Here is a 24,159-nt window from a genome sequence, read left to right on the forward strand (position 1 = left end):
CACGAGCGTCCACGAGCGGCCCCGAGACGTCAGAATGTCTTTATTTGCGTGACCGCTAGAGGCGCTAAATACGCTCCAGTGGGTCGTAATTTGGGGCGGTACAAACGACCTGTGCGGTCGTATTTTCTAGGAGGGCTGCGGCCTGTCCTAGAAAATACGACCGCATAGGTCGTTTGTACCGCCCCAAATTACGACCCACTGGAGCGTATTTAGCGCCTCTAGCGGTCATGCAAATAATGACATTCTGAAGTCTCGGGGCCGCTCGTGGACGCTCGTGGTTGCTCGGGACGCGCGTAGCCATATTAATCGTTATTATCTGAATGGGAAATGCAATATTTTAGGACAGATACACAATTAAACGTGTTTCTAATGACATTTTTAGCGAGAAATGTACATTTTCCTTGCATAATCTTCAGTCAGTGAATGGCCCGGTCGGACCCCGAGGGCCGGAAGGGGGGGCCTGCCCTCGGGGTCTGACCGGGCCAAGTTTCGGGCAGGAAGGGCCCCCCCTTCCTGCCCTCGGGGTCCGACCGGGCCAAGTTTCGGAGCGGAGGTCCAAGTTAGGCCCTAGAATAAGGTATTAAAATTTCAGGGCGGTAGGACCTTCCTATCTCAAAAACTGTTTTTCCACCACATTCTGAACCATTAGGTCTTGCAGGCTACACTTCTGAGGGGCTTTGTCCAAATGACACTCCATTTGGGAAAACTTTTTTTCTCTAAGGGCTAGAACTCCAAATCTCGGATATGTCGTTCACGGGGCCCCGGGAAATGTGTGTAAACATTTTAGCATCCCTAGCTATCTCGAAAAGGTCGGCAAAGGGGCGTGACCTCCAACAGTACAGTAAATGTACATAAGACAGAGGTTAGTTTCTAGTCCCCATTTTTTGTGGGATGGAGGTGTACATTTGTGGCTAAAGGTGTGTAGACACAGCTGGCCTGTGGCCACGTTTTTGAAGTCGGGGTTCAAAAGGTCAAAAGGAGCCGGCACCACGCCGCTTATGATAACAAAAAGTTAATGTGTGTTTCTCTCATAACTTTTTGTCATTATTAAAGAGAGGCCTGATTCTCAGATATGCATGTTGGATGGCTAGGGTGTAGGTCTGGACAGAACTTCAGGCCAAAATCTTGCAAGCGAGCCGCTGGGTGAGTTGAAACGAGATGGAGCACTTGCTGAGTCATTTCCTGTAGTGCTGGAGCCACAGGTTGAAGCGTATGCGTCCTTTGAGACCCCCTTTGATATATAAGAGACCCTATACAGCTTACTTAAATGTTGTCGACTCAGTCACCTATTGCATCACTTCCTTTAGGGCTTCGGCCTCCTAATTGATCATTGTAGCAGGCTATAATTGAATGCCCTCTTTCATATATATATGATACCTCCACCACTGGGACGTGGCAACAATTCTCCAAATCCATATGGGGAGGGGGGATGCTTGTGGACAGTAGGGGTTTACCCTAGACATAAATAGGAAGTAAAATCAGGAGAAGGAATGACCTCTCACAAATATTTATTGAATAAATTGTTTCAAATAACCCTCCCTCATTAAATCAATGAGCTTGGTGTTTTGCTTACAAAAATTAGTTATAGAAGAAGTCTAAACTGCAGAAAATAAACACATCCAAGCTGCCTTTTAAGGATACCTTGGAATATCTGTCTATTTTTCAACCATCGGACCCTAGTTTACGACAAAAACAACCCAATTGACGGCAGCTCCTTTGCCGCGTGGTTTATTATTATTATTATTATTTTTTTTCAGTTTTTGTGGAAGTGCTTCAAAGATGCTAATTTTTCTGCAATAATCCAAAATCCAATGGAAAAACCCGTTGGCTTTTTGTCAAAGGAAACCCAGGTCGACGCTCACTTCCGGGTTTGCCAACATACGTCATCCCTCCACCACTATATACTGTAAAAACACATGTTCAAGTTGAATGATAATGCATGAATCTATTCATGCTATTCATGACAATTATTTTGGCCATGGTGGATCCAGATCTGCTCCGGAGCATTTCTTCACCTCGGGCAACAGCGCAGGGTTGCCAGGTCCTGCCTGCAAAAAACGTCCTGCCCACATACCGTTCAGCAGCGAAATGCATTGTGTGTGCGTGTGTGCGTGCGTGCGCGTGCGTGCGTGCGTGTGTGTGTGTATGTGTGCTTAGCACGCTATTTTATGTTGAAATGCGACAAAAACGTACACTGTCAACGTATGCTTTTGGCTACTGGGTTGGCTCTCAGATAAACGGGTTTCTAACAAGATGATATTTTAGCGTCACAGGGTTTGGGAGGAAGGTGCGGGCCTTCTGAGAGGGGTTTCCGGGGGTTTCCTTCCGGGCCGGAGTTTTGGTTGTTGTAGTTTTCCGGTGGAGCTGTGCCTGCCTGTCCGATTGTGGAATCCAATAAACCTGCTATCAAGCTTACTTCGCTCAATACCTCGCCTGTGGTTATTACAATATCATTAAAAGTTACATAAAGTAACGGTTTAATAACACAAACGCAGGAAACACGTGAGCTGCTAGTTTAGCGAAAGCAGCGTCCCCAACCTGACGTCGTTGAAACATGCGAGCGAGACGATTAAATCTTCCTAATAACTATAAAACTAAAGATCAGACACAATCACTGAATGAAGATTATGCAAGTAAAAAGTATATTTCTTGCTAGAAATGTTATTAGAAACACGTTTAACGCTGAATCGATCCTAAAATATTTCATTTTCCATTCAGATAATAAAGATCATACACATTCACTGACTGAAGATTATGCAAGGAAAATGTACATTTCTCGCTAGAAATGTCATTAGAAACACGTTTAATTGTGTATCTGTCCTAAAATATTGCATTTCCCATTCAGATAATAACGATTAATATGGCTACGCGCGTCCCGAGCAACCACGAGCGTCCACGAGCGGCCCCGAGACTTCAGAATGTCGTTATTTGCATGACCGCTAGAGGCGCTAAATACGCTCCAGTGGGTCGTAATTTGGGGCGGTACAAACGACCTATGCGGTCGTATTTTCTAGGAGGACAGGCTGAGAAATTCCTATGGAGTTATCGATGTCATACAGAATATATGGATACTGTTTACTGTGTGTGTGTGTGTGTGTGTGTGTGTGTGTGTGTGTGTGTGTGTGTGTGTGTGTGTGTGTGTGTGTGTATGTGTGTGTGTGTGTGTGTGTGTGTGTGTGTGTGTGTGTGTGTGTGTGTGTGTGTGTGTGTGTGTGTGTGTGTGTGTGTGTGTGTGTGTGTGTGTGAGACGGGGAAGCAGTAGCAGGAGCTGAGGGTCTGAGTTGAGTGAGATGTGATCTGTTCACTCTCCTCTCCATTTTGTTTCCACATTGCTTTGGGAACTTCAGTTTCCTCGCAGATCCGTCAGATGTGTGTGTGTGTGTGTGTGTGTGTGTGTGTGTGTGTGTGTGTGTGTGTGTGTGTGTGTGTGTGTGTGTGTGTGTGTGTGTGTGTGTGTGTGTGTGTGTGTGTGTTACTTTGTCTTTGTGTGAGTATGTGTGTGTTACTATGTCTTTGTGTGAGTGTGTCTGGTATACTTTGTGCTTGTGTGTGATTGTGTTACTTTGTCTTTGTGTGTGTGTGTGTGTGTGTGTGTGTGTGTGTGTGTGTGTGTGTGTGTGTGTGTGTGTGTGTGTGTGTGTGTGTGTGTGTGTGTGTGTGTGTGTGTGTGTGTGTGTGTGTGTCCCTAAAACTGACACAGAGACACTGAGGAACCAGATCTCAAAAGTCCAAACCCAGGGAGGAGGTCCTCCTGGGTGAAGGTGGACTGGAAGGTGTGGATGTGTGTCAGTGTGTCTGAGGACCCTCCTCCACCTGGGGACACTCTGTAGAAGGACAGAGTGCCAGCAGGCCGGTCAAGATACACTCCTACTCTGTTAGAGCCAGCGGAGGGGAGACGTTTGTCTTTACATGTATTATTGTGCCATGCAGAGTAACCATCATCATCACAATCAAGAAACCAAGACTTATTGTTCCCTCCAAGCCAGCTGTCAACACCCATTCCTCTCCTTGTGATTCCTCTGTATGTCACTCCTATAGAAACACCCCCTTTCCTCTCTACCTCCCAGTAACAGCGGCCGCCAGTCAGACCCTCTATACCCAACACCTGGTACTGGGATTCAAATCTCTCTGGGTAATGTTGATATGACTGCGTCTCTTCAACCCGCGTCACCTTTCTGTTGTCCTCAGTCAGCGAGAGTCGTCTGTGGGCTGTGTTTGGGTTCAGTGTGAGTTCACAGGCATCTGAGGGGAGAACAAGATATGATTTGGGGCTGAAACGATACATTTAAATTGATCACTAAATAAATAATAATTTCACAATAGTTAAATGAAGGTAATATCTACACTACTACTACCACTTCAAATAATAATACTCATATAAGTAAGGATAATATTAAATGAGAACCTCACAATTTATTCACAACATGTGTTTCAAGCGGTTATGTGTTCATGTTAAAACAAATATATATATAGATAATTCTGCTAATGGGGTCGAATTGTTGGACTTAAAGAGAAACTTGCGAATTGGCCTCTCTGGTAAATAACTCTGGGAAAAGATAATTGAGTATACAACGATTATCTTCTTTATTTCACCCCTTGAAAAACTTGAATGTCCCTCCTATTAGCTAATATGAACACAAGGCACAAGAGAGCCATACTATTACCTATACAAACAAACAACAAAAAAAACTTTCATACATGGTTGTTATTATTGTTATTACTATTAGTACTATTCTTAATATATGAAAAGCAGTAATCCTAACTCTGTGACACTTACACTTCTTTAGAGCTGGTTTCATCCTCCACTCTCCACCGCGCTCCACACTGGGGAGACAAAGAGAGAACAGCATGTTGTCTTTAAACAGGGAAACACTATTTACATGTTAACAAAGAGAGAGCAGCATGTTGTCTTTAGACAGGGAAACATTATTCACATGTTAACAAAGAGAGCAGCATGTTGTCTTTGGACAGGGAAACATTATTCACATGTTAAAAAAAAGAGAGCAGCATGTTGGCAAACAAAAACTGAAATATTAACATTTTCCCTGAGTTGTGAGCTGTACTCTCCATACCTGAGAGTGTCCAGTCTCCAGTGTGGATCCTCCAGTCCAGCAGAGAGCAGCGCAGCTCCTGAGTCTCCTGGGTGATTGTAGCTCAGGTCCAGCTCTCTCAGATGGGAGGGGTTGGAGCTCAGAGCTGAGGCCAGGGAATCACAGCCTTCCTGTGTGACCAGGCAGCCAGACAACCTACACGCACACACACACACACACACACACACACACACACACACACACACACACACACACACACACACACACACACACACACACACACACACACACACACACACACACACACACACACACATACACATAAACCAACTTAACTTAAGATAAAGCAGTAAACCCAGGAAGTGTTTTGTCAACAGGGGAACAGCCCATTCAAACGTATTGGACATCAGCACCGTTCGCAAACAATTTCTGAATAGTAGAAAAATGTAAATGTATGCTGTGTAATAAACACACCTAATACCCAGGGGGCAAACTGTAGAGGAACAGAAAAGTCCAGACGATGTATACTGAAGTGTAATGAAACCAGGGAACGTACTGATGCATGGACCAGAGAAGGTCCTCTGGTTAATAATGGAGGGGTGCTGAGAGCGCAACACAAGTATGCAGGAGTTTGAGCACAGATACAGTTTAAACTCATTATTTATCATTATTTATAAACAGCCGTCAGCTGTGCCTTCTTACAAATTACTAGTTCTACATGTATATGGTTTTCATGTACAATATTATAGATGCACCAATATTTACACAACAAATAGCAGATACAGATAGTGTAGTGGGTAATGTTTGTAAATCATGGAGTCCTCCACCATGGACATGGTTAAACATGGTCCACCATAATTCACACCCTACTGATACCATCATTAAGACATTGAATACTGTAATTATTAAGTCAACAACAAAAAGTTTGTCACATTATTCCTATGAAATATTAATTTATATAAATTAAGCTGTTTGAGTGAAAACATTCAGTAAAACAGACCTCAGAGTTTCCAGTCTACAGTTTAGACTCCCCAGTCCAGCAGAGAGCAGCTTTACCCCTGAATCCTGCAGATCATTGTTACTCAGGTCCAGCTCTCTCAGACAAGAGGAGTTGGATCTGAGAACTGTGGCCAGAGCTTCACAGCATCTCTCCGATAGATGACAGCCACTCAGCCTTCAAACAAAATAACCAGACAGGAACTTGTTATTACTCAGAACTGATATCAACCAACTTCATTTAAGTGACGTCAGTTAAGCTTTCATAAAACAATTCAAAAACATCTGCAGCATATTACTATGGCTCTTTATACTTATATGTTATTAGTGTGTATATTTGTTACGTGTGCAACTACAGATATGTTTTGTTTATTATTATTAGTTTTTATTCTAGCATTATTTGTGTTGTAGCTATTGTATTACAGGTTATAAGTACGCCTACAAAGATGTTGTGTATATTAACATTTAGATTGTAGTATTATGTATATTGTGTTTTGTGTTTTGTAATCCATGTTATTAGTGAACCTACAGAAATGTTTGGATGTTATTATCGTGTTTACATTCTAGTATTATGTAAATCTTGTTGTGGATTATAATACATGTTATTAGTGAACCTACAGAGATGTTTTGGAGACTTTGACCACTGGCAGCAGCCTCAGAAGACCCTCCTCTGAAGCAGAGTATTTCTTCAGGTCAAACACGTCTAGCTCCTCGCCTGATGACAGTAAGATGAAGACCAGAGCTGACCACTGAGCAGGGGAGAGAGATTCTCTGGAGAGTCTTCCTGATGTCAGGTACTGTTGGATCTCCTCCACCAGAGAACGGTCGTTCAGCTCATTCAGACAGTGGAACAGATTGATGCTTCGCTCTGGAGAGAGATCTCCACTTATTTTCTTCTTGATGTATTTCACTGTTCCCTGATTGGTCCAGGAGTAACTTCCTGTCTGTCCAAGCAGACTACGTATGAGATTCTGATTGGTCTCCAGAGAGAAGCCCACGAGGAAGCGGAGGAACAAGTCCAGGTGTCCGTTCTCACTCTGTAAGGCCTTGTCCACAGCACTCTGGTAGAGGAGATCAGACTTATTTCCAAAGAAATAAGACCACCAGGTTAGTGGTTCTTTTGAGAGCAGATTAACACCAGTCTCGATGAAGGTCAGGAAGACATAAAGGGCCGCCAGAAACTCCTGGATGCTCAGATGGATAAAGCAGAACACCTTGTTCTGATACAGCCCACACTCCTCTTTAAAGATCTGGGTGAACACTCCTGTGTACTCTGAGGCTTCTTTGATATTGATGCCATACTCTGCCAGGTCTGCCTCGTAGAAGATCAGGTTGCCTTTCTCCAGCTGGTTAAAAGACAGTTTTCCCAGAGAAACAATGATCTTCCTGCACTCTGCACTCTCATATTTCTTGTTCCCCTGTATGGACTGAGACCTCAGGAAGTGGATGAACATATGAGTCACGTTCTTGGGCACCTCTTCTCCTGTCTGGGCTGTTTTGAAGAAGTCCTCCAGAACTTTAGCAGTGATCCAACAAAATAGTGGGATGTGACACATGATGTAGAGGCTTCGTGATGTCTTGACGTGGGAGATGATTTTGCTGGCCAGCTTCTCTTCTCTGAATATCCTCCTGAAATACTTTTCCTTCTGTGGGTCGGTGAACCCTCTCACCTCTGTCACCATGTCAACACACTCAGCAGGGATCTGATTGGCTGCCGCAGGGCGTGTGGTTATCCAGATTTGAGCGGAAGGAAGCAGATTGCCGTTGATGAGGTTTGTCAGAAGCACATCCACCGAGGTGGACTTTGTGACATCAGTCCAGATCGAGTTCATCTTGAAGTCTAGAGGAAGTCGACACTCATCCAGACCATCCAAGATGAAGACAACATGGAACCGGTCGTATCTGGTGATTCTTGCTATTTTGGTTTCATTAAAGAAGTGACGAAGAAGTTCCACCAAGCTGAACTTTTCTTTTTTCAGTAAATTCAGCTCTCTGAAACTGAGTGGAAATGTGAAGTCTATGTCGTGGTTGGTTTTGCCTTCAGCCCAGTCCAGAGTGAACTTGTGTGATAGGAGGGTTTTACCAATGCCTGCCACTCCAGTTGTCATTATAGTCCTGATTGGTTGATCCTTCCCAGCTAAAGGTTTAAAGATGTCTTCACATTTAATGGCCGTTTCCTCCTTTGCTGGTTTCCTGGAAGCTGTTTCAATCATTCTGACCTCATGCTCCTTGTTGACCTCTCTAATGCCTCCCTCTGTGATGCAGAGCTCTGTGTAGATCTCATTCAGAGGTCTTGACTCTCCTGCTTTAGCGATTCCCTCAAACACACACTGGGTCTTCTTCTTCAGATGAGACTTGATTCTAAGTTGGCACTCAGCAGAAACCATTTCTAAATTAAAAAAACAACAGAAGAATCAAAGTCTGAAAATTGTACTGCTCTTTTAACAAACAAGAGTATCTTGCTACAATGTTACAAAATAAGAGCATTTTTTTCTTATCTGATTAAAGAAAATATTATTATCTTAATGCTATGTTTCAAAATAAGGTTATCCTTCTAATCTGTTTTCGAAATAAGAGTATCTTACTGCTCCACAGTGCGTCAGCCAGCTTCTCCTGCTTCAACTGCTTCATGCAGTGCAGTGTGATGTCCACCACTCCCTCTCTGGCGTGCTTCCTATGCTGTTCTTCCTCACCATTCACCACCTCTTCCTCCTCCTCCCTCTGGCTCTTTGAGCATTGTGGGTGATCAGGGAAGAGAACCCTCCAGAGCTTCTCCACCTCCTTGTCTAGAAAAGCGTGTGCGTTCTCCTTGATCCGCTGGAACAGAACAAACATCAATGAGAACTTTACTCTGAACTAACTTAGGACATCAGAACCGTCTGTCCTGGATTCACGTCCTGCTGGTCTGAAGAGGGAAGCCTGGAGACTGTTAGCTCCATGAGAGATGTTGTTCACATGTCATTCATAACTGAACTCAGGGTTGTACATTTACCCACCTTCAACTCTGTGAGCTGCTGCTGTACAGACAGACCACCGGTAACCTCCGACCACCCCTGTGTTCTGCAGAGGACAAACACAAACACACAAAGAGCATGACCATCACTATGAAGCCTGCTCAGACTATTGGATTAAAGTCTGAAGATACCACCAAGCTGGGTCCAGGGTAGTCTGCCCTCTCCTGCTGGACTCTTCGAGAACCTTTTTTTGCAATAATTGATTTATTGATTGCTTTTACACAGATAATAATCAAAGGACATTGAGGGCAGTGGCGGTTTTAAGGGGTGGCACGGGGTGGCATTTGCCACCCCAGGTATATAGTTTGCCTCCCCAGTTGCCACCCCATTTTATTTCCAATTAAAGTATCAATTCTAGTTTTCAAACATAGTGGTTTATTCACATAAATGCGCTTACTATCTTCTCTCTGACCCACCCAAGAAGACTACTTTTTAAAACGTCCTCCGACCTCACCCCCACTGGAATTTCTAAATGGTTTCGCCCTTTCTGCCACTCACGCACCGTGACTGCGACCACCGTCTCAACCAGCACCACACGAGTAATCTCACCTGTTGCAATTTCAGCGGCGTGAAAATAATGAACAAAGGAGGGAGAGGTTGGTCAAAATCATTGAAAACCCTTTTCATGTAAACTAAGCCAATACAGCCCTGTACTGAGTCACAATTTTGGAATCCAATTATTTCTTTTGGTTTTAGCATAATCCACTGCTAGCATGGTGCGCTAGCGCTATTCGTGTTCCAGACATAGCTAACTAACAACTAGTTCCAAAACTAGCGATAGCAGCTATTTGTCTTTGCTTTGGGGTATTTCTAGTAGATTCATTTTAAAATGTTGTGTTAGTTTGCATAGGTTGCTGTTCATCAGTACCAACGTCAGTACCATAGTAAACATTGCTTACTAGCGACTGGAAACAGCACACACTCGTCCGTGCATGTGTTGTACAGCTGTTATTTCACCGTTACGACTGACTGGTGGTGATCGGGGGAAAGGGGGAATGTGACAGACCAGACGAGTAACTTGTAGAGATGTGTGTGAATGTAACATTGAATTGACAGACCATAGCAGCTAGCTACGTGACTTTAATCTACTAACTTTCATGTTAATGTCTAATCTAGGTAGGAGACAGCAGAGTATTTTGGGTTTTTTTCACCCACCCAAAAAAGCAAAGATATTAGAGCAGACAGAGGAGACACCTGAGGGAGAGGATTGTGAGCATGAAGTGCAGGAGAGAGAGGAGGAGCAGCAGGAGCAGCAGGGAGAGGAGGTGCGTGAGCAGCATCAGGAGCAGGAGGGAGAGGAGGTGCGTGAGCAGCATCTGCAGCATGAGGGAGAGGAGGAGAGTGAGCAGCATCTGGAGGGTGAGGAGGAGCAGCAGCAGGAGGGAGAGGAGGAGCGTGAACAGCATCAGGAGCATGAAGGAGAGGAGGAGTGTGAGCATCATCTGGAGGGAGAGGAGGAGCAGCCGCAGAAGGGAGAGGAGTGTGAGCGGCATCAGGGGCATGAAGGAGAGGAGGAGCGTGAGCTTCCACCTGGAGCTCATGGTATGTCAGAGCAGTGTTGCTCAACCTTTGAGTTAGAACTAGTGGTTTGGGGGGGTTTGAGAGATCATGAAGCTCATGAGCCATATTTGTATGTTTTGTCTTTTGATGACATGGGCAATAGCAATATAGGCTTTACAATTTTCTTTTGCACATTGAAGTTGCATATTGAACTTGTCCATTAATTAAATATGCATTAGCCTCTCAGGTACTGTATGTGTCAGTGTTTCCCTCACTGCACTAGTGTGTTGAGTTTCTCTCTCTACTTATAGATATATCAAAGACAAAGTTGGAAGGACCAACACAGCCACACCTGAAAGCCTTTCCCAAGACCATGCAAGGCTGTGCACTGCGATCTTTCCGCAAGGACTGGTATGCTGAACACACATGGTTAGAATATTCACAAGCACAAAATGCAGCGTATTGTTTTGCTTGCAGGCATTTTGGCTGTTCAAAAGGGCAGGGCACTGTTTTTTCATCAAAGGGGGGTTACTCCAATTGGAAAAAGGCCACTAACAAAGATGGGGGGTTTAGTTTGCACAGTAAGTCAGAGGCACATGCAAATGCGATGATGGCATGGGGGGAATACCAAAAAATGGCAAAAAACAAAACATCAGTCCTGGGTATGATCAGCAAAACAAATAAAGATCAAATTGAAGAAAATAAGCATTACTTAAAAACTCTAGGTGAAGTGCTGCTCCTCACAGCCACACAAAACATTGCCCAACGTGGTCATAGGGAATCAGAGACATCAAAAAACCAGGGAAATTTTCGTGAAATTTTATATCTGGTGAGTAAGCATGATCCCTTTATTAAAAAAAGGTTAAAAGAGGGACCTAGAAACGCAACTTACACATCCAAAGCGATTCAAAATGAGATCCTGGACAACTTAGCAGAAATGGTACTGGGTGAAATTATGGATGAAGTTAAAGCCAGTAAGTATTTCTCAGTTATGGCAGATGAGACAAAAGATATAAGTAAAAAGGAGCAAATGTCCATTGTCCTGAGGTATTATTATGATGGTGCGGTACGTGAGAGTTTTCTGGGGTTTTCGGAAGCAAAACACTTGGATGCAGGGAGCTTGGCTAGCATGATCATTGCTTGTTTGACGAAATTTGGTCTTGAATACAGGGAAAACCTTGTCGGTCAGGGATACGATGGCGCATCAGTGATGAGTGGGACTTGCTCGGGAGTCCAGACGAGGATTAAGAAGGAGGCAAAACATGCATTCTATGTGCATTGCAATGCACATTGCCTAAATCTGGTGTTGGTGGATTGTGTCAAAAAAGTTCCAGAAGCTGGAGAGTTTTTCTCCTTGCTTCAACATTTGTATGTGTTTATGTCTGGCTCGTATGTCCATGAGAAGTGGCTGCAAAAACAAACAGAAATGTTTCAAGGTCCACCTAGGGAGCTGCCCAGCCTCAGCGACACCAGGTGGGCGTGCCGCTATACGGCATGCCGAAACATAATGGATCGTTTGACAGCTGTATTGACAGTTTTGGATGATGTGGCTAATGAGTCCGACTCTGAGAGAGCTGTTAAGGCAAGGGGTCTGTTTCATCAGATTGACCTAAACTTCATTGGACTACTGACAGTCTTTAGAACAGTTTTGGGTGAGACAAAATATGTCAGTGATCTCCTTCAGTCACCTAACACTGATTTATTGAAGAATGTAGATATGGTGGAATGTCTTGGGCAGACTTTGGATGAACATCGCAGCAACCACAGGCGGTTTGATGAAATGTGGGAGACAGTTAAGCAAACATGTGAAAGTTGCAGAATCCCAGTGGCTGTTAGGTTGAAAAGGGTAAAAAAACAGGCAAAAACACTAAATGACAGCGTCGTGACCTCAACACTGGGACAGAGAGGGGAGGTTGATGGCAAAGATGCCTTTAGACGACAAATATATCTTCCAATCATTGATCAATGAATTACTGAGATGGAGAAGCGCTTCTCCAAGGCTAACATCAATATAATGAGGGGGATTCAGGGTCTAAATCCTAACAGTGATTCATTTTTGAGGGAGGACCTAATTAATCTGTTAGGTGGAGAGTATAGTGCAAACACCGAAGACTTGGCCAATGAAATTAAGCAAGCAAAACGACTTCTGGAAAAATATAAAGGAACAGAAAACAGTCCATCCTCAGTCAGTGGTTTCATTAAATGTTTGGAGCCATTTAAAGAAGTTATGTGCGAGCTGTACCGGTTGTGTATAATAGCAGCTGTTCTCCCGGTCACCACTGCCGGCTGCGAACGCAGCTTTTCGGTCCTGAAACTGGTTAAAGACCACCTGCGGTCAACAATCAGTGCTGAACGATTATCAAATTTAGCAGTGCTGAGTATCGAAAAAGAGAGAGCTAAAGCACTTGACCTAAATGTCTTTGTAGAGCGGTTTGCTGCAAAACACAAAAACAGCCGACTGAAGTTGTCTTAAGCACTTGATGGATGAAGCCTCCTGTGTGATACTTATTAGGACTGGTGGATTATAATCAATGTTCAGACTTTTTGATGTTCTTAATTAAGTATTTTTGTCTGAACAGAATAGAACTGAACTGAAGAGAATGACCCTAAGATGTTTTTTCTGAAATTAATTTTGAATAGAATGAGAGGGCCATGTGTGTGTGCCTGACAGAGAAGGGAGGGGGGAGAGACAGCGTGTTCATATTTAGACATACATTGTAGTTCATGGATTAACCTTGATATGGATGAAGTTTTCAGTATTCCTGTTGTATGACTGATGGTACTATTCAGTAGTACGAGTGTTTACACATGACTTTTCTGTATTTTTTTTTTCAATAGAACAGAATCGAACAGGCCCCAAATATGTGAACCTTAAATGGTGTGTGTGTGTGTGTGTGTGTGTGTGTGTGTGTGTGTGTGTGTGTGTGTGTGTGTGTGTGTGTGTGTGTGTGTGTGTGTGTGTGTGTGTGTGTGTGTGTGTGTGTGTGTGTGTGTGTGTGTGTGTGAGAGAGATTCTGTTACTGTTGTCAATTCCAGTCTTCTGCCAAAAATAAAGTGTTATGGTTAAAATGTATCCTTTCTTCAAGACTGACTTCATTACCTAGAAAAAGATGAACTTGTAAAAAATATATGCAGACCTTTCAAAATGGTTGCATGTAGAAGTACTAACAGTATGAGGCTAGGTTTATTTGTCTCAAGGGCAAATGTCCTGCAGGACTAGCAGACATAAACACTTGTATTTATCTATTCTTCTACTAGGAGAGCACCTGAGGAAGTGGCTGACTGGGAGCCCAAAGCTGAATATTCAAAACCACCAATATACAAAAGGGATTAATAGACATGGCAGGTAAATGAACTCAAGGGAAAATAAAGAAATGGCTCCTACACAGTTGTCGTGGAAATATCAATCATAACTATAAATATACAATCACATACAAATTATATTAACCTTGTTTATATAATTATTACATTAGAAGAAACTGTATACATTCTCCCTGTAACTTAAAACAAATCCCTTCCTCTCTTAAACTGAGAGAGGTTAAGTTAATTCGTATTCAAGTTCCCACTGGAACCAGTAAGTCTGGTTTTGTGACCAGGCCAATCGACTGACTTCTTTGTTGTGTAAACTATTTACAGCCACCATGTTTTGCAAACCTGCAGACATGTCCAATAACCACCCATTGTATTGCAAATTGACTTGGCCTTAGGTCACTCCCACTCCCTACCCACAATGGAAACGTTCCCTATAAGAATGTTGTTCACCTATTGTTTCATCGAATGTGTTCTTGGTAACTTTGCTGCCAGTACTTTTCCCATGATCATGCCTTAAGATTAAATCAAATATTTCGCTGTCCGACGTGTCCGTGAGAGAACTTTCTCTTCATCAACAGTGCAGACATGATTTTATGTTTGGCACGCGTAATTTTACCATTTACCTTAATGACCATAGATATGGCATCTGAATGGATGTTGATCATTCACATTCTGAAGGAATTCTTATGCAATTATAGAAAACACTGATGAGGTAGTGTAATCAGTTTTCCTTGGTGTTACAAACAATTGTTATATGACTGTGAGTTAGAACTATTTTTTTTCCCATAAATTGCTCCCCGCACCTCCGCCCCCCCTCTGGACCCATTGCCCCCCCTCTGCCACCCCAGGGCAAAATCTCTAGAACCGCCACTGATTGAGGGTATATTCTTTTTTAATTGACCTTATCTCTCTAAGGTACACATGCCTCATATGTACAACCATACTTAATGACATGAAACAAAAAACGTAACAATGCAACATTTAACCGTGCAAAATCAGAAATGAATGATGAGCTGGAAACGTCCTTCTCGCTGTGTGTTAATCCGTAAAAAGGTTCTACTCTGACCTCTATGGAGCGGTCTAGAAGAGGAAGGTTCTCAGGCGGCCTAAGGAAGTGTTCCATGTAGAGGCTGGGCTGCAGACACAGCCCTCCACTCCCTGACTTTAGTTTACAACCAGGATCCTGGATGGCATCCTCCATTGATTAGTGATGTCCGTGGAATGCTTGGAATTTGCGGTCGGCTTAGCTCAGGAGGCAGAGCTGTTGCCTTGTAACCGATAGGTTGCTAGATCGATCCCCAGTGAGCAGTACGTCTGCGTTACAACCGGTCTGGAGGGATTTTACAAAGTGGAATAAAGGGCAGGTGTAATGTTTGCTAAGTGAAAGAGTTTAATGTCTGTCCTTCAAATGAGTTCCTTAGTTTTTGTTATACCTTTTTATTCTATGCTTTCCGAATGAGTGGTCGATTTTCTAGAGCCCTGCCTGCGAATGGAGGTAGTTTAGGCTTTACCCAGAACCCTGCCTGTGAATGGAGGTATTTTAGGGTTTAACCGTATCGCTCCCTTTAAAACCTTCTACATTGTGATCCCTACAGAAAGCTGCAGCCAGTGATCTTAGCAAGAATGGCTGATAACGGATCTCCTTATTGAAGACCTTCTTCATGTCAAAGGAGAAGAGATCATACAGTTTGTGAGCCACTGGGTTAATAAATATTGGGCTGAATCCAACCTTTTTTAAAGCTGTATATAAACTAAGCATTTCTCTTCTAGATAAACAACAACAACCATCTGTGATTCTGGACTCTTAGATGTTGGGCTGATGTATTTAATAATCTGACAGATCCTTACCTTGGCTCAGTAGGATGATTTCCGTCTCCAAAACTAGCAAGGTTTTCCATAGACGAGCCGCTCTTCATGGAGACACCGCTGGGTTCAGGGGTGCCAGCTCTCTCCTGCTGGACTCTTCTAGATAATTTTAGATTCAAATGTTTCATTGTTTTTAAAGTTATTACATTGTAGCCATACAATAAAAGTTGTTTAGGGCATAAAGAAGTCGTATTTTAAAGTTAAACGCTGGATATAATGGATTCATGAGTTGTAAACGTCCTTTTCGCAGTGTGTTCATCTGTAAATAGGTTCTACTTCCCCCTCCATGGAGCGGTCTAGAAGAGGAAGGTTCTCAGGCGGCCAGCTGGCCTAAGGAAGTGTTCCATGTAGAGGCTGGGCTGCAGACCCAGCCCTCCACCCCCTGACTTTAGTTTACATCCCAACATGACCACCTGAGAACATGAATATTTGAATGGTAATGTCTAGTATTTGGATGCTTTGTGTCCAGGTCCATATGTGTTGGTTTAAATAGTGGAACACTGTGGCCTCAGCTGGCCTACTGCGTGAGCAGTATGTCTGCGTTAGAACCGCTCTCAGTTGGAGGGATTTTACAAAGTGGAATAAAGGGCAGGTGAAACGTTTGCAAAGTAAGTGGAAGATTTTAATGTCTGTCCTTCAAATGAGTTCCTTAGATTTGTTATACCTTTTTATTCTATGCTTTCTTAATGACTGGTAGATTTCCCAGACCCCTGCCTGTGAATGGAGGTAGTTTAGGGTTTAACCGTATCGCTCCCTTTAAAACCTGCTACATTGTGCTCCTTACATAAAGCTACAGACAGCGATCTTAACAAGAAGGGCTGATAACGGATCTCCTTGTTTAAGACCTTCTTCAAGTCAAAGGAGAAGAGATCATACAGTTTGTGAGCCACTGGGTTAATAAATGATGGGCTGAAGCCAACCTTTTTTAAAGCTGGATATAAACTCAGCATTTCTCTTCTAGATAAACAACAACGACCATCTGTGATTCAGGACTCTAGGATGTTGGGCTGATGTATTTTAATAATCGGACATATCCTTACCTTGGCTCAGTTGGCTGATTTCCGTCTCCAAAACTAGCAAGTCGTTCCATAGACCAGTCACTCTTCATGGAGACACCGCTGGGTTCAGGGGTGTCTGCTCTCTCCTGCTGGACTCTTCTAGATAATTTTAGATTCAATGTTGTTCAGATGTTTTTGAAGTTATTACATTGTAGAGATACATTAAAAGTAGTTTAGGGCATAAAGAAGTCGTATTTTAAAGTTAAACGCTGGATATAATGGATTCATGAGCCAGTGATCTTAACAAGAAGGGCTGATAACGGATCTCCTTGTTTAAGAACATCTTCAAGTCAAAGGAGAAGAGATCATACAATTTGTGAGCCACTGGGTTAATAAATGATGGGCTGAAGCCAACCTTTTTTAAGTTGTCAATAAATGAAGCCGTCCTCTTCTGGATAAACAACAAGAGCCTGTGATTCAGTACTCTAATATGTCTGGCTGATGTATTTAATAATCTGACAGATCCTTACCTTGGCTCAGTAGACTGATTTCCATCTCCAAGCCTAGGAGGTTGTTCCATAGACCAGTCACTCTTCATGGAGACACCGCTGGGTCCAGGGGAGTCTGCTCTCTCCTGCTTGACTCTTCTAGATAATTTTAGATTCAAATGTTTTATTGTTTTCTCAAGTTGTTACATTATAGAGATACATTAAAAGTAGTTTAGGGCATAAAGTAGTCGTATTTTAAAGTTCAACACTGGATATAATGGATTCATGACCTGGAACCGTCCTTCTAGCTGTGAGTTCATATGTAAATAGGTTCTGATCACCCCTCCATGGAGCGGTCTAGAAGGAACACTGTGGCCTCAGCTGGCCTACTGAGTGAGCAGAACATCTGCATTAAAACAGGTCTCAGTTGGAGGGATTTCCAGAGTGGATTGCTGGGCAGGTCAACATGTTGGCTAAGTATGTTGAAAGACTAAAACATTTGTCCTTCACGTAAGTCCCTCAGCTTTCTTATCCCTTTTTTATCCATGTTGTCCAAATGACCGCTTGATATTGCATATCCTTATAAAGCAGGTCCTACAATACCTGCCTCGTGTTGAAGGAGAGGAGATCAGACTGTGAGCCATGTAGCTGCACATGATGGATCTATGGATGCTGGACTGTGTTTTTTGGTAATCTAAAAGATTCTTACCTTTCAGATTACAAGATTCAAACAATTTAAGTCTTTCCTTGAAATTGACCCTTCTCCTGTTGAGTGATCTGGGTATTTGATATTCAGACAGATCCTTACCTTGGTTGAATAGACTGATTTCGGTCTTTTAACCTGACAGGTAGCATCATCATCAAAGCGCTTTGAGTACAAGAAAAGTGCTATATAAATACTATATAAAGACTTGTTATGTCTTAAAGGTTGTATCGGCCATTCTAGGCCGGAACATAAAAGAACACATTCATCTGATCTTTCCTCACGATCTGCTGGCTGCCCGCCACATAAGCAGGCCGTCAAAAAAACGCGTCTCTGGAGGCAGCCTATGCTCCGAGATCGCACACAAAAACAAATGGTACTACCAACCACTCAAAACCAAAATAAATACTATTCCAACCAGTCACCGACAAGTGGTGGGGGTTTTGCGCTGCGTTCATGATAGTTTTTACTGGATGCACGAAACAAGGAAAGGAGGGGCGAGCTGGCTCTATTTGTTTGGGATTTCGCGTCAATACCAACAAAAGTGACGTCACCCAACATCGATGATACAACCTGATCAGGGCCAGATTTAGATAATGGCCTTTAAGGGCTGCAGTCCCAGGCCTCGCCACCAGGGCCTCAGGGTTGGAAGACGGGTTAAGAGAGAGCACAGAAAATAATTTAGAAAATTTCTGGTCAAAGAAAACACGAGAGTGGGGCCAAAAAAGAAAATGACAAGCTCTTAAACATTGTCAGTGTTGTGACAGTGTCAGAATTAATAAAGAAGACTCCAAAATTAACAAATATATGCAGTGCTGCCACGAATCCGCCGGCTAGTAACCCCGCTGCTGCAGCTACATCTTTCACGGCTAGCCAACCAGTGGCAGTGCCCTTTCTAGCAGTCGAAGCTCTGCTGACACAATTTATGATGATCCAGAGACAGGTACTAGTTCACAGTGACATGTGTGAGATGAAATGTATGGCTCCCTTAAATGTAAAATAGTTTTAAAAAAGCTTGTTTGTATGTAAGGCTAGTTCAGATGTTTTCCACCACGGAGATGTTGCAATTGCACTGCAGACATATCTGACTGCCTTTTTGTGCGTCTGGGTTAATAAGTAATAATGGCCATTCCCTGGCTATTTCGTTTTTCCTTTGGATTCAATTGAAATATGTGTATATTTGGATTATTGTTTTTTTAAAGTTTACAGTGTATGTCATGGCGCATACATTTTGTCCTTGGCTTTAAACTGTCTAATGTGCGATCATATTCATAGAATGGTTCTGTCTACTTCAAAGCGCTGATGTGTCAGTCTACGTGCCAAGGGTTTGTGCGTGTCATGTGCGTCGCAGCGATATAGGGGCCTCCTCCTGGTAAATAGCCCCAGGCCCCAAAAAGTTGTACTCAAGTCCTGTGTCTGATAAGTAGAGTTATAAACAACCAACTATTCGGTTTCAACGTTTGTTTGAAACTCCTACCTCTCCTCTCCTGAGCTGCCTCCAAGTTTTGGTTCAGGAGGTTGACCCATAGAGTGGTAAATCTTCATTGAGACACAGCTGGGTCCAGGGGAGTCTGCTCTCTGCTGCTGCTCTGGGCTTCAACACAACACACACACAGCTTTACTCAGACTAATGATGGAGTAATGGTTTATCACTGCTGAGTTCTGAGATGAACAACAGTCACAGATAGTTGTAGATTTGCTCTGACTATTGGATGTGAAGCCTGGAGGGACTAAACTTTATCAACAGTTTGAAGGTCCACAACTATTTTGCTTCTTCTGACTTGTTATGTCTGATCAGTAGAGTCTGATAAAAACCAACTGGTATGTTTTCCTTGTCTGTTTGAGAGTCCTACCTCTCCTCTTCTGAGCTGTGGCCATCTTTTGGTTCAGGAGGTTGACCCATAGAGCGGTCACTCTTCATGGAGACACAGCTGGGTCCAGGGGAGTCTGCTCTCTCCTGCTGCTCTGGGCTTCAACACAACACACACACAACTTTAACTCAGACTAATGATGGTGTCATGATGTATCACTGCTGAGTTCTGAGATGAACAACAGTCACAGATAGTTGGAGATCTGCTCTTCTTGATAAAAAACGGGAAAAACGGGAAAAATTAACCGTTACTTTTATATTAACTATGAGTATTATCTGGCCTATATATCATATAAATACATTAATGGTGGAAAGCTGCTAAAATCATCTCTGAATTCATAGGCATACTATGGGGTCAAGGCATACTGACGTCAACCCTCATGTTTAGATTAGGTTTGTGTCCACCAGATGTTTAGATTAGCTCAACCTAATGTTTAAATTAGTCAACCTATTGTTCAGATTAACGTCAACCTAATGTTTGGATTAGATTTGCTGAGGATGTTGACGACATAATTAGGAATGTATGACTGACCGGCTGTGGGCGGTCATACGATATGGAGAACAGCTGTGAAATAAGAGCTGTGAGGATAAAAAGCCCGGGATCTTATGATTTATGATCGTTAATGTCTTTGCAAACCTCACTCTGCTTTGTTGTTGCTTGTTTGCGGGTAACGGTAAAGTCTCTGTCAATACTTGCTCCGGACTCCTCGATTTCTTTTTCTATCTCTCAGTTAGTCGAAGTGTTAGAGAACTCAGGTATAGTTTCTCCCACATAGGTTGACCTATAGAGTGGTCAATCTTCAAGGAGACACAGCTGGGTCCAGGGGAGTCTGCTCTCTGCTGCTGCTCTGGGCTTCAACACAACACACACAGCTTTTACACTGACTAATGATGGTGTCATGATGTATCACTGCTGAGTTCTGAGATGAACAACAGTCATAGACAGTTGGAGATCTGCTCAGATAGTTGGATGTTAAACCCCGAGAGACAAAACGAGTTTGAAGGACCACAAATGTTTTTTGTTTCTCCTGACTTGTTTTGTCTGGTCTGATCAGGAGAGTCTGATTACAACCAACTGGTATGTTTGAAACTCCTACCTCTCCTCTCCTGAGCTGTGTCCATCTTTTACTTCAGGAGGTTGACCCATAGAGCGGTCACTCTTCAAGGAGACACAGCTGGGTGCAGGGGAGTCTGCTCTCTCCTGCTGCTCTGGGCTTCAACACAAAACACAAACATATTTTACTCAGACTAATGATGATGTTGTGATGAATCACTGCTGAGCTCTGAGATGAACAACAGTCAAAGACAGTTAGAGATCTGCTCTGATTATCGGGGAAAACTTTATCATAAGAGTTTGAAGGTCCTCAACGATTATTTTTGAAGGTACTCAACTATTTTGTTTCTCCATACTTGTAATGTCTGATCAGTAGAGTCTGATTACAACCAACTGATCTGTTTGAAACTCCTACCTCTCCTCTCCTGAGCTGCCTCCATCTTCTGGTTCAGGAGGTTGACCCATAGAGCGGTCAATCTTCAAGGAGACACAGCTGGGTCCAGGGGAGTTTGCTTTCTGCTGCTGCTCTGGACTTTAACACAACACACACAGCTTTTATACAGACTAATGATGGTGTCATGATGTATTACTGCTGAGATCTGAGATGAACGACAGTCATAGATAGTTTGAGATCTGCTCTGATCATTGGATGGGAAGCCTGGGCTGACAAAACCTTATCAACAGTTTGAAGGTCGACGACTATTTTGTTTTCTCCTGACTTGTTATGTATTAATGATCGGTTCCGGATTTAGAAAATGGCCTTTAAGGGCTGCAGCAACAGGCCTCGCCACCAGGGGGCCTCAGGGGGACGTTGGAAAATGGGTTAAAAGTAAGCACAGGAATAAATTGAGAAAATGTCTGGTCAAAGAAAGCACCAGAGTTGGGCCAAAAAAAAGAAATGCAGAGCTCTTAAACATTGTCAGTGTCGTGGCAGTGTCAGAATTAATAAAGAAGACTCCAAAATTAACAAATATATGGAATTCTGCCACAAATCCGCCGGCTAGTCAGCCCGCTGCTGTGGCACCATCTATCACGTCTAGCCAACCAACTGCAATTGCCATGACTAGCCAGTCTGCCTTTGCCCTTAATAGCAGTACAAGCTCTGCTGACACAACTAATGCCGATCCAGAGCCAGAGCCAGGTACCAGTTCACAATGACAATTTTGCAGAGATGAAATGTAAGGCTCCCTTGATTGTAAAATAGTTTTAAAAAAGCATGTTTGTATGTAAGGCTAATTCAAATGCTTCCTACCCTGAAGATGTTGCACTTGCACAGTAGGCATATCTGACAGTTTTTTTTCTTCTGTGTTTGGGTTTTTTAGTAATAACACATAACACACACGGCTTTTACTCAGATTAATGATGATGTCATGATGTATCACTGCTTTCTCCTGAATTTGTATGCTAGTCTGATCAGTTGAGTCATAGACAATTACTACTCGGTTTCCAACGTCTATTTGAAACTCCTACCTGTCCTCTCTGGAGCGGCGTCCATTTTTTAGTTCAGGAGGTTCATTTATAAACCGGTCACTCTTCATGGAGACATAGCCGGGTCCAGGGGAGTCTGCGCTCTCCTGCAGAAAACTTCAAGATAAACAACAACCATCTGTGATTCAGGACTCTTGGATGTTTGGCTGATTTCATTTAAAATGGGACAGATCCTGACCTTTGATCAGTAGAAAGATGTCCATCTTTAAATTGAACAGGTTGTGTCATGGACTGGGCACTCTTCATGGAGACACAGCTGGGTCCAGGGGAGTCTGCTCTCTCCTGCTGCTCTGGGCTTCAACACAAAACACACACACCTTTTACTCAGAGTAATGATGGTGTCATGATGTATCACTGTTCAGCTCTGAGATGGACAACAGTCACAGATATTTGGAGATCTGCTCAGATTATCGGATGTGAAGCCTGGAGGGATAAAACTTTATCAACAGAGATTCAATGTAAGAGACATATTTAGTTAATGTCTAATTTGAATATTTTGAGTTCTTGTTTTTTCTATTCTATATAATTATTATTAAAGTTCACATATTATACCACCAGGTGTGAGTGTGATTAGCCTTTACTAGCTGTTTGGAAAATCGGCCTCTTCTGACACCACAAGTGGGCGTGTCCACCTAGACCTACGCTGGATAAGGCTTCAGTAGAGTCATGACTTCAAAAGTAGTGATATCATGCGCAGGAAAAAGAGCTGGAAGCCTACGTATTAACACAGTTTCTTTACCCTTATTTCGATTTCATGCCTCTGTTTGTATTGTTCCCTTTTGACAAGAAAAAGGTCCAACTAATTCAAGAGACATGTCATTTTTGGAGTCAGGCTCATTGCCTCTATTGGCTTACCATGTATTTTTAATGAAAATTTGAAAGATGCTACATTGAAGGTCCTAAACTATTTTGTTTCTCGTGACTTGTTATCTCTGATCAGTAGAGTCTGATTAAAACCAATTGGTTCGTTTTATAACGTCTTTTTGAAACTCCTACCTCTCCTCTTTGGAGGGGCGTCGTTCTTTTAGTTCAGGAGGTTGACCAATAGAGCGGTCACTATTCACGGAGACACATCTGGGTCCAGGGGCTTCTACCCTCTCCATCTGCTCTGGGCTTCAACACAAAACACACAAAACCTTAGTTTGAAAGTCAACAACTATTTTGTGTCTCCTGAATTATTCTGTCAGTCTGATCTGTTGAGTCATAAACAATCAACTGGTTGGTTTTCAACGCCTATTTTAAACTCCTACCGCTCATCTCTCGAGGGGCGTCCATCATTTAGTTCAGGAGGTTGACCCATAGAGCGGTCACTATTCAAGGAGACACAGCTGGGTGCAGGGGAGTCTGCTCTCTCCTGCTGCTCTGGGCTTCAACACAAAACACAAACATATTTTACTCAGACTAATGATGATGTTGTGATGAATCACTGCTGAGCTCTGAGATGAACAACAGTCAAAGACAGTTAGAGATCTGCTCTGATTATCGGGGAAAACTTTATCATAAGAGTTTGAAGGTCCTCAACGATTATTTTTGAAGGTACTCAACTATTTTGTTTCTCCATACTTGTAATGTCTGATCAGTAGAGTCTGATTACAACCAACTGATCTGTTTGAAACTCCTACCTCTCCTCTCCTGAGCTGCCTCCATCTTCTGGTTCAGGAGGTTGACCCATAGAGCGGTCAATCTTCAAGGAGACACAGCTGGGTCCAGGGGAGTTTGCTTTCTGCTGCTGCTCTGGACTTTAACACAACACACACAGCTTTTATACAGACTAATGATGGTGTCATGATGTATTACTGCTGAGATCTGAGATGAACGA

General features: G+C 42.9%; 1 protein-coding gene across 2 annotated transcripts; it reads right to left on the reverse strand.

Moving 5' to 3' along the window:
• Positions 1 to 3,605: 3,605 nt before the first annotated feature.
• Positions 3,606 to 23,612, reverse strand: LOC130404846 (protein NLRC3-like). 2 transcript variants are annotated; one of them, XM_056609782.1, is made up of 9 exons: positions 23,337 to 23,612; positions 22,509 to 22,635; positions 20,951 to 21,005; positions 8,633 to 8,896; positions 6,666 to 8,436; positions 6,052 to 6,225; positions 5,073 to 5,246; positions 4,778 to 4,824; positions 3,606 to 4,242 (listed from the first exon to the last, which is right to left on the reverse strand). In XM_056609782.1, exons 1-9 carry the CDS (start codon positions 23,441 to 23,443, stop codon positions 3,686 to 3,688), a joined length of 3,276 nt encoding a protein of 1,091 aa, XP_056465757.1. In that variant the 5' UTR covers positions 23,444 to 23,612; the 3' UTR covers positions 3,606 to 3,685. The 2 variants fall into 2 exon arrangements, with proteins under 2 accessions (XP_056465757.1, XP_056465758.1); XM_056609783.1 differs by lacking the exons at positions 20,951 to 21,005; positions 22,509 to 22,635; positions 23,337 to 23,612 and having other exon boundaries at positions 8,633 to 8,705; positions 8,748 to 8,970.
• Between the last annotated feature and the right edge of the window lie 547 nt (positions 23,613 to 24,159).

Source organism: Gadus chalcogrammus, chromosome 15, assembly GCF_026213295.1.
Source record: "Gadus chalcogrammus isolate NIFS_2021 chromosome 15, NIFS_Gcha_1.0, whole genome shotgun sequence".
In the NCBI taxonomy this organism is placed as follows: domain Eukaryota; kingdom Metazoa; phylum Chordata; class Actinopteri; order Gadiformes; family Gadidae; genus Gadus; species Gadus chalcogrammus.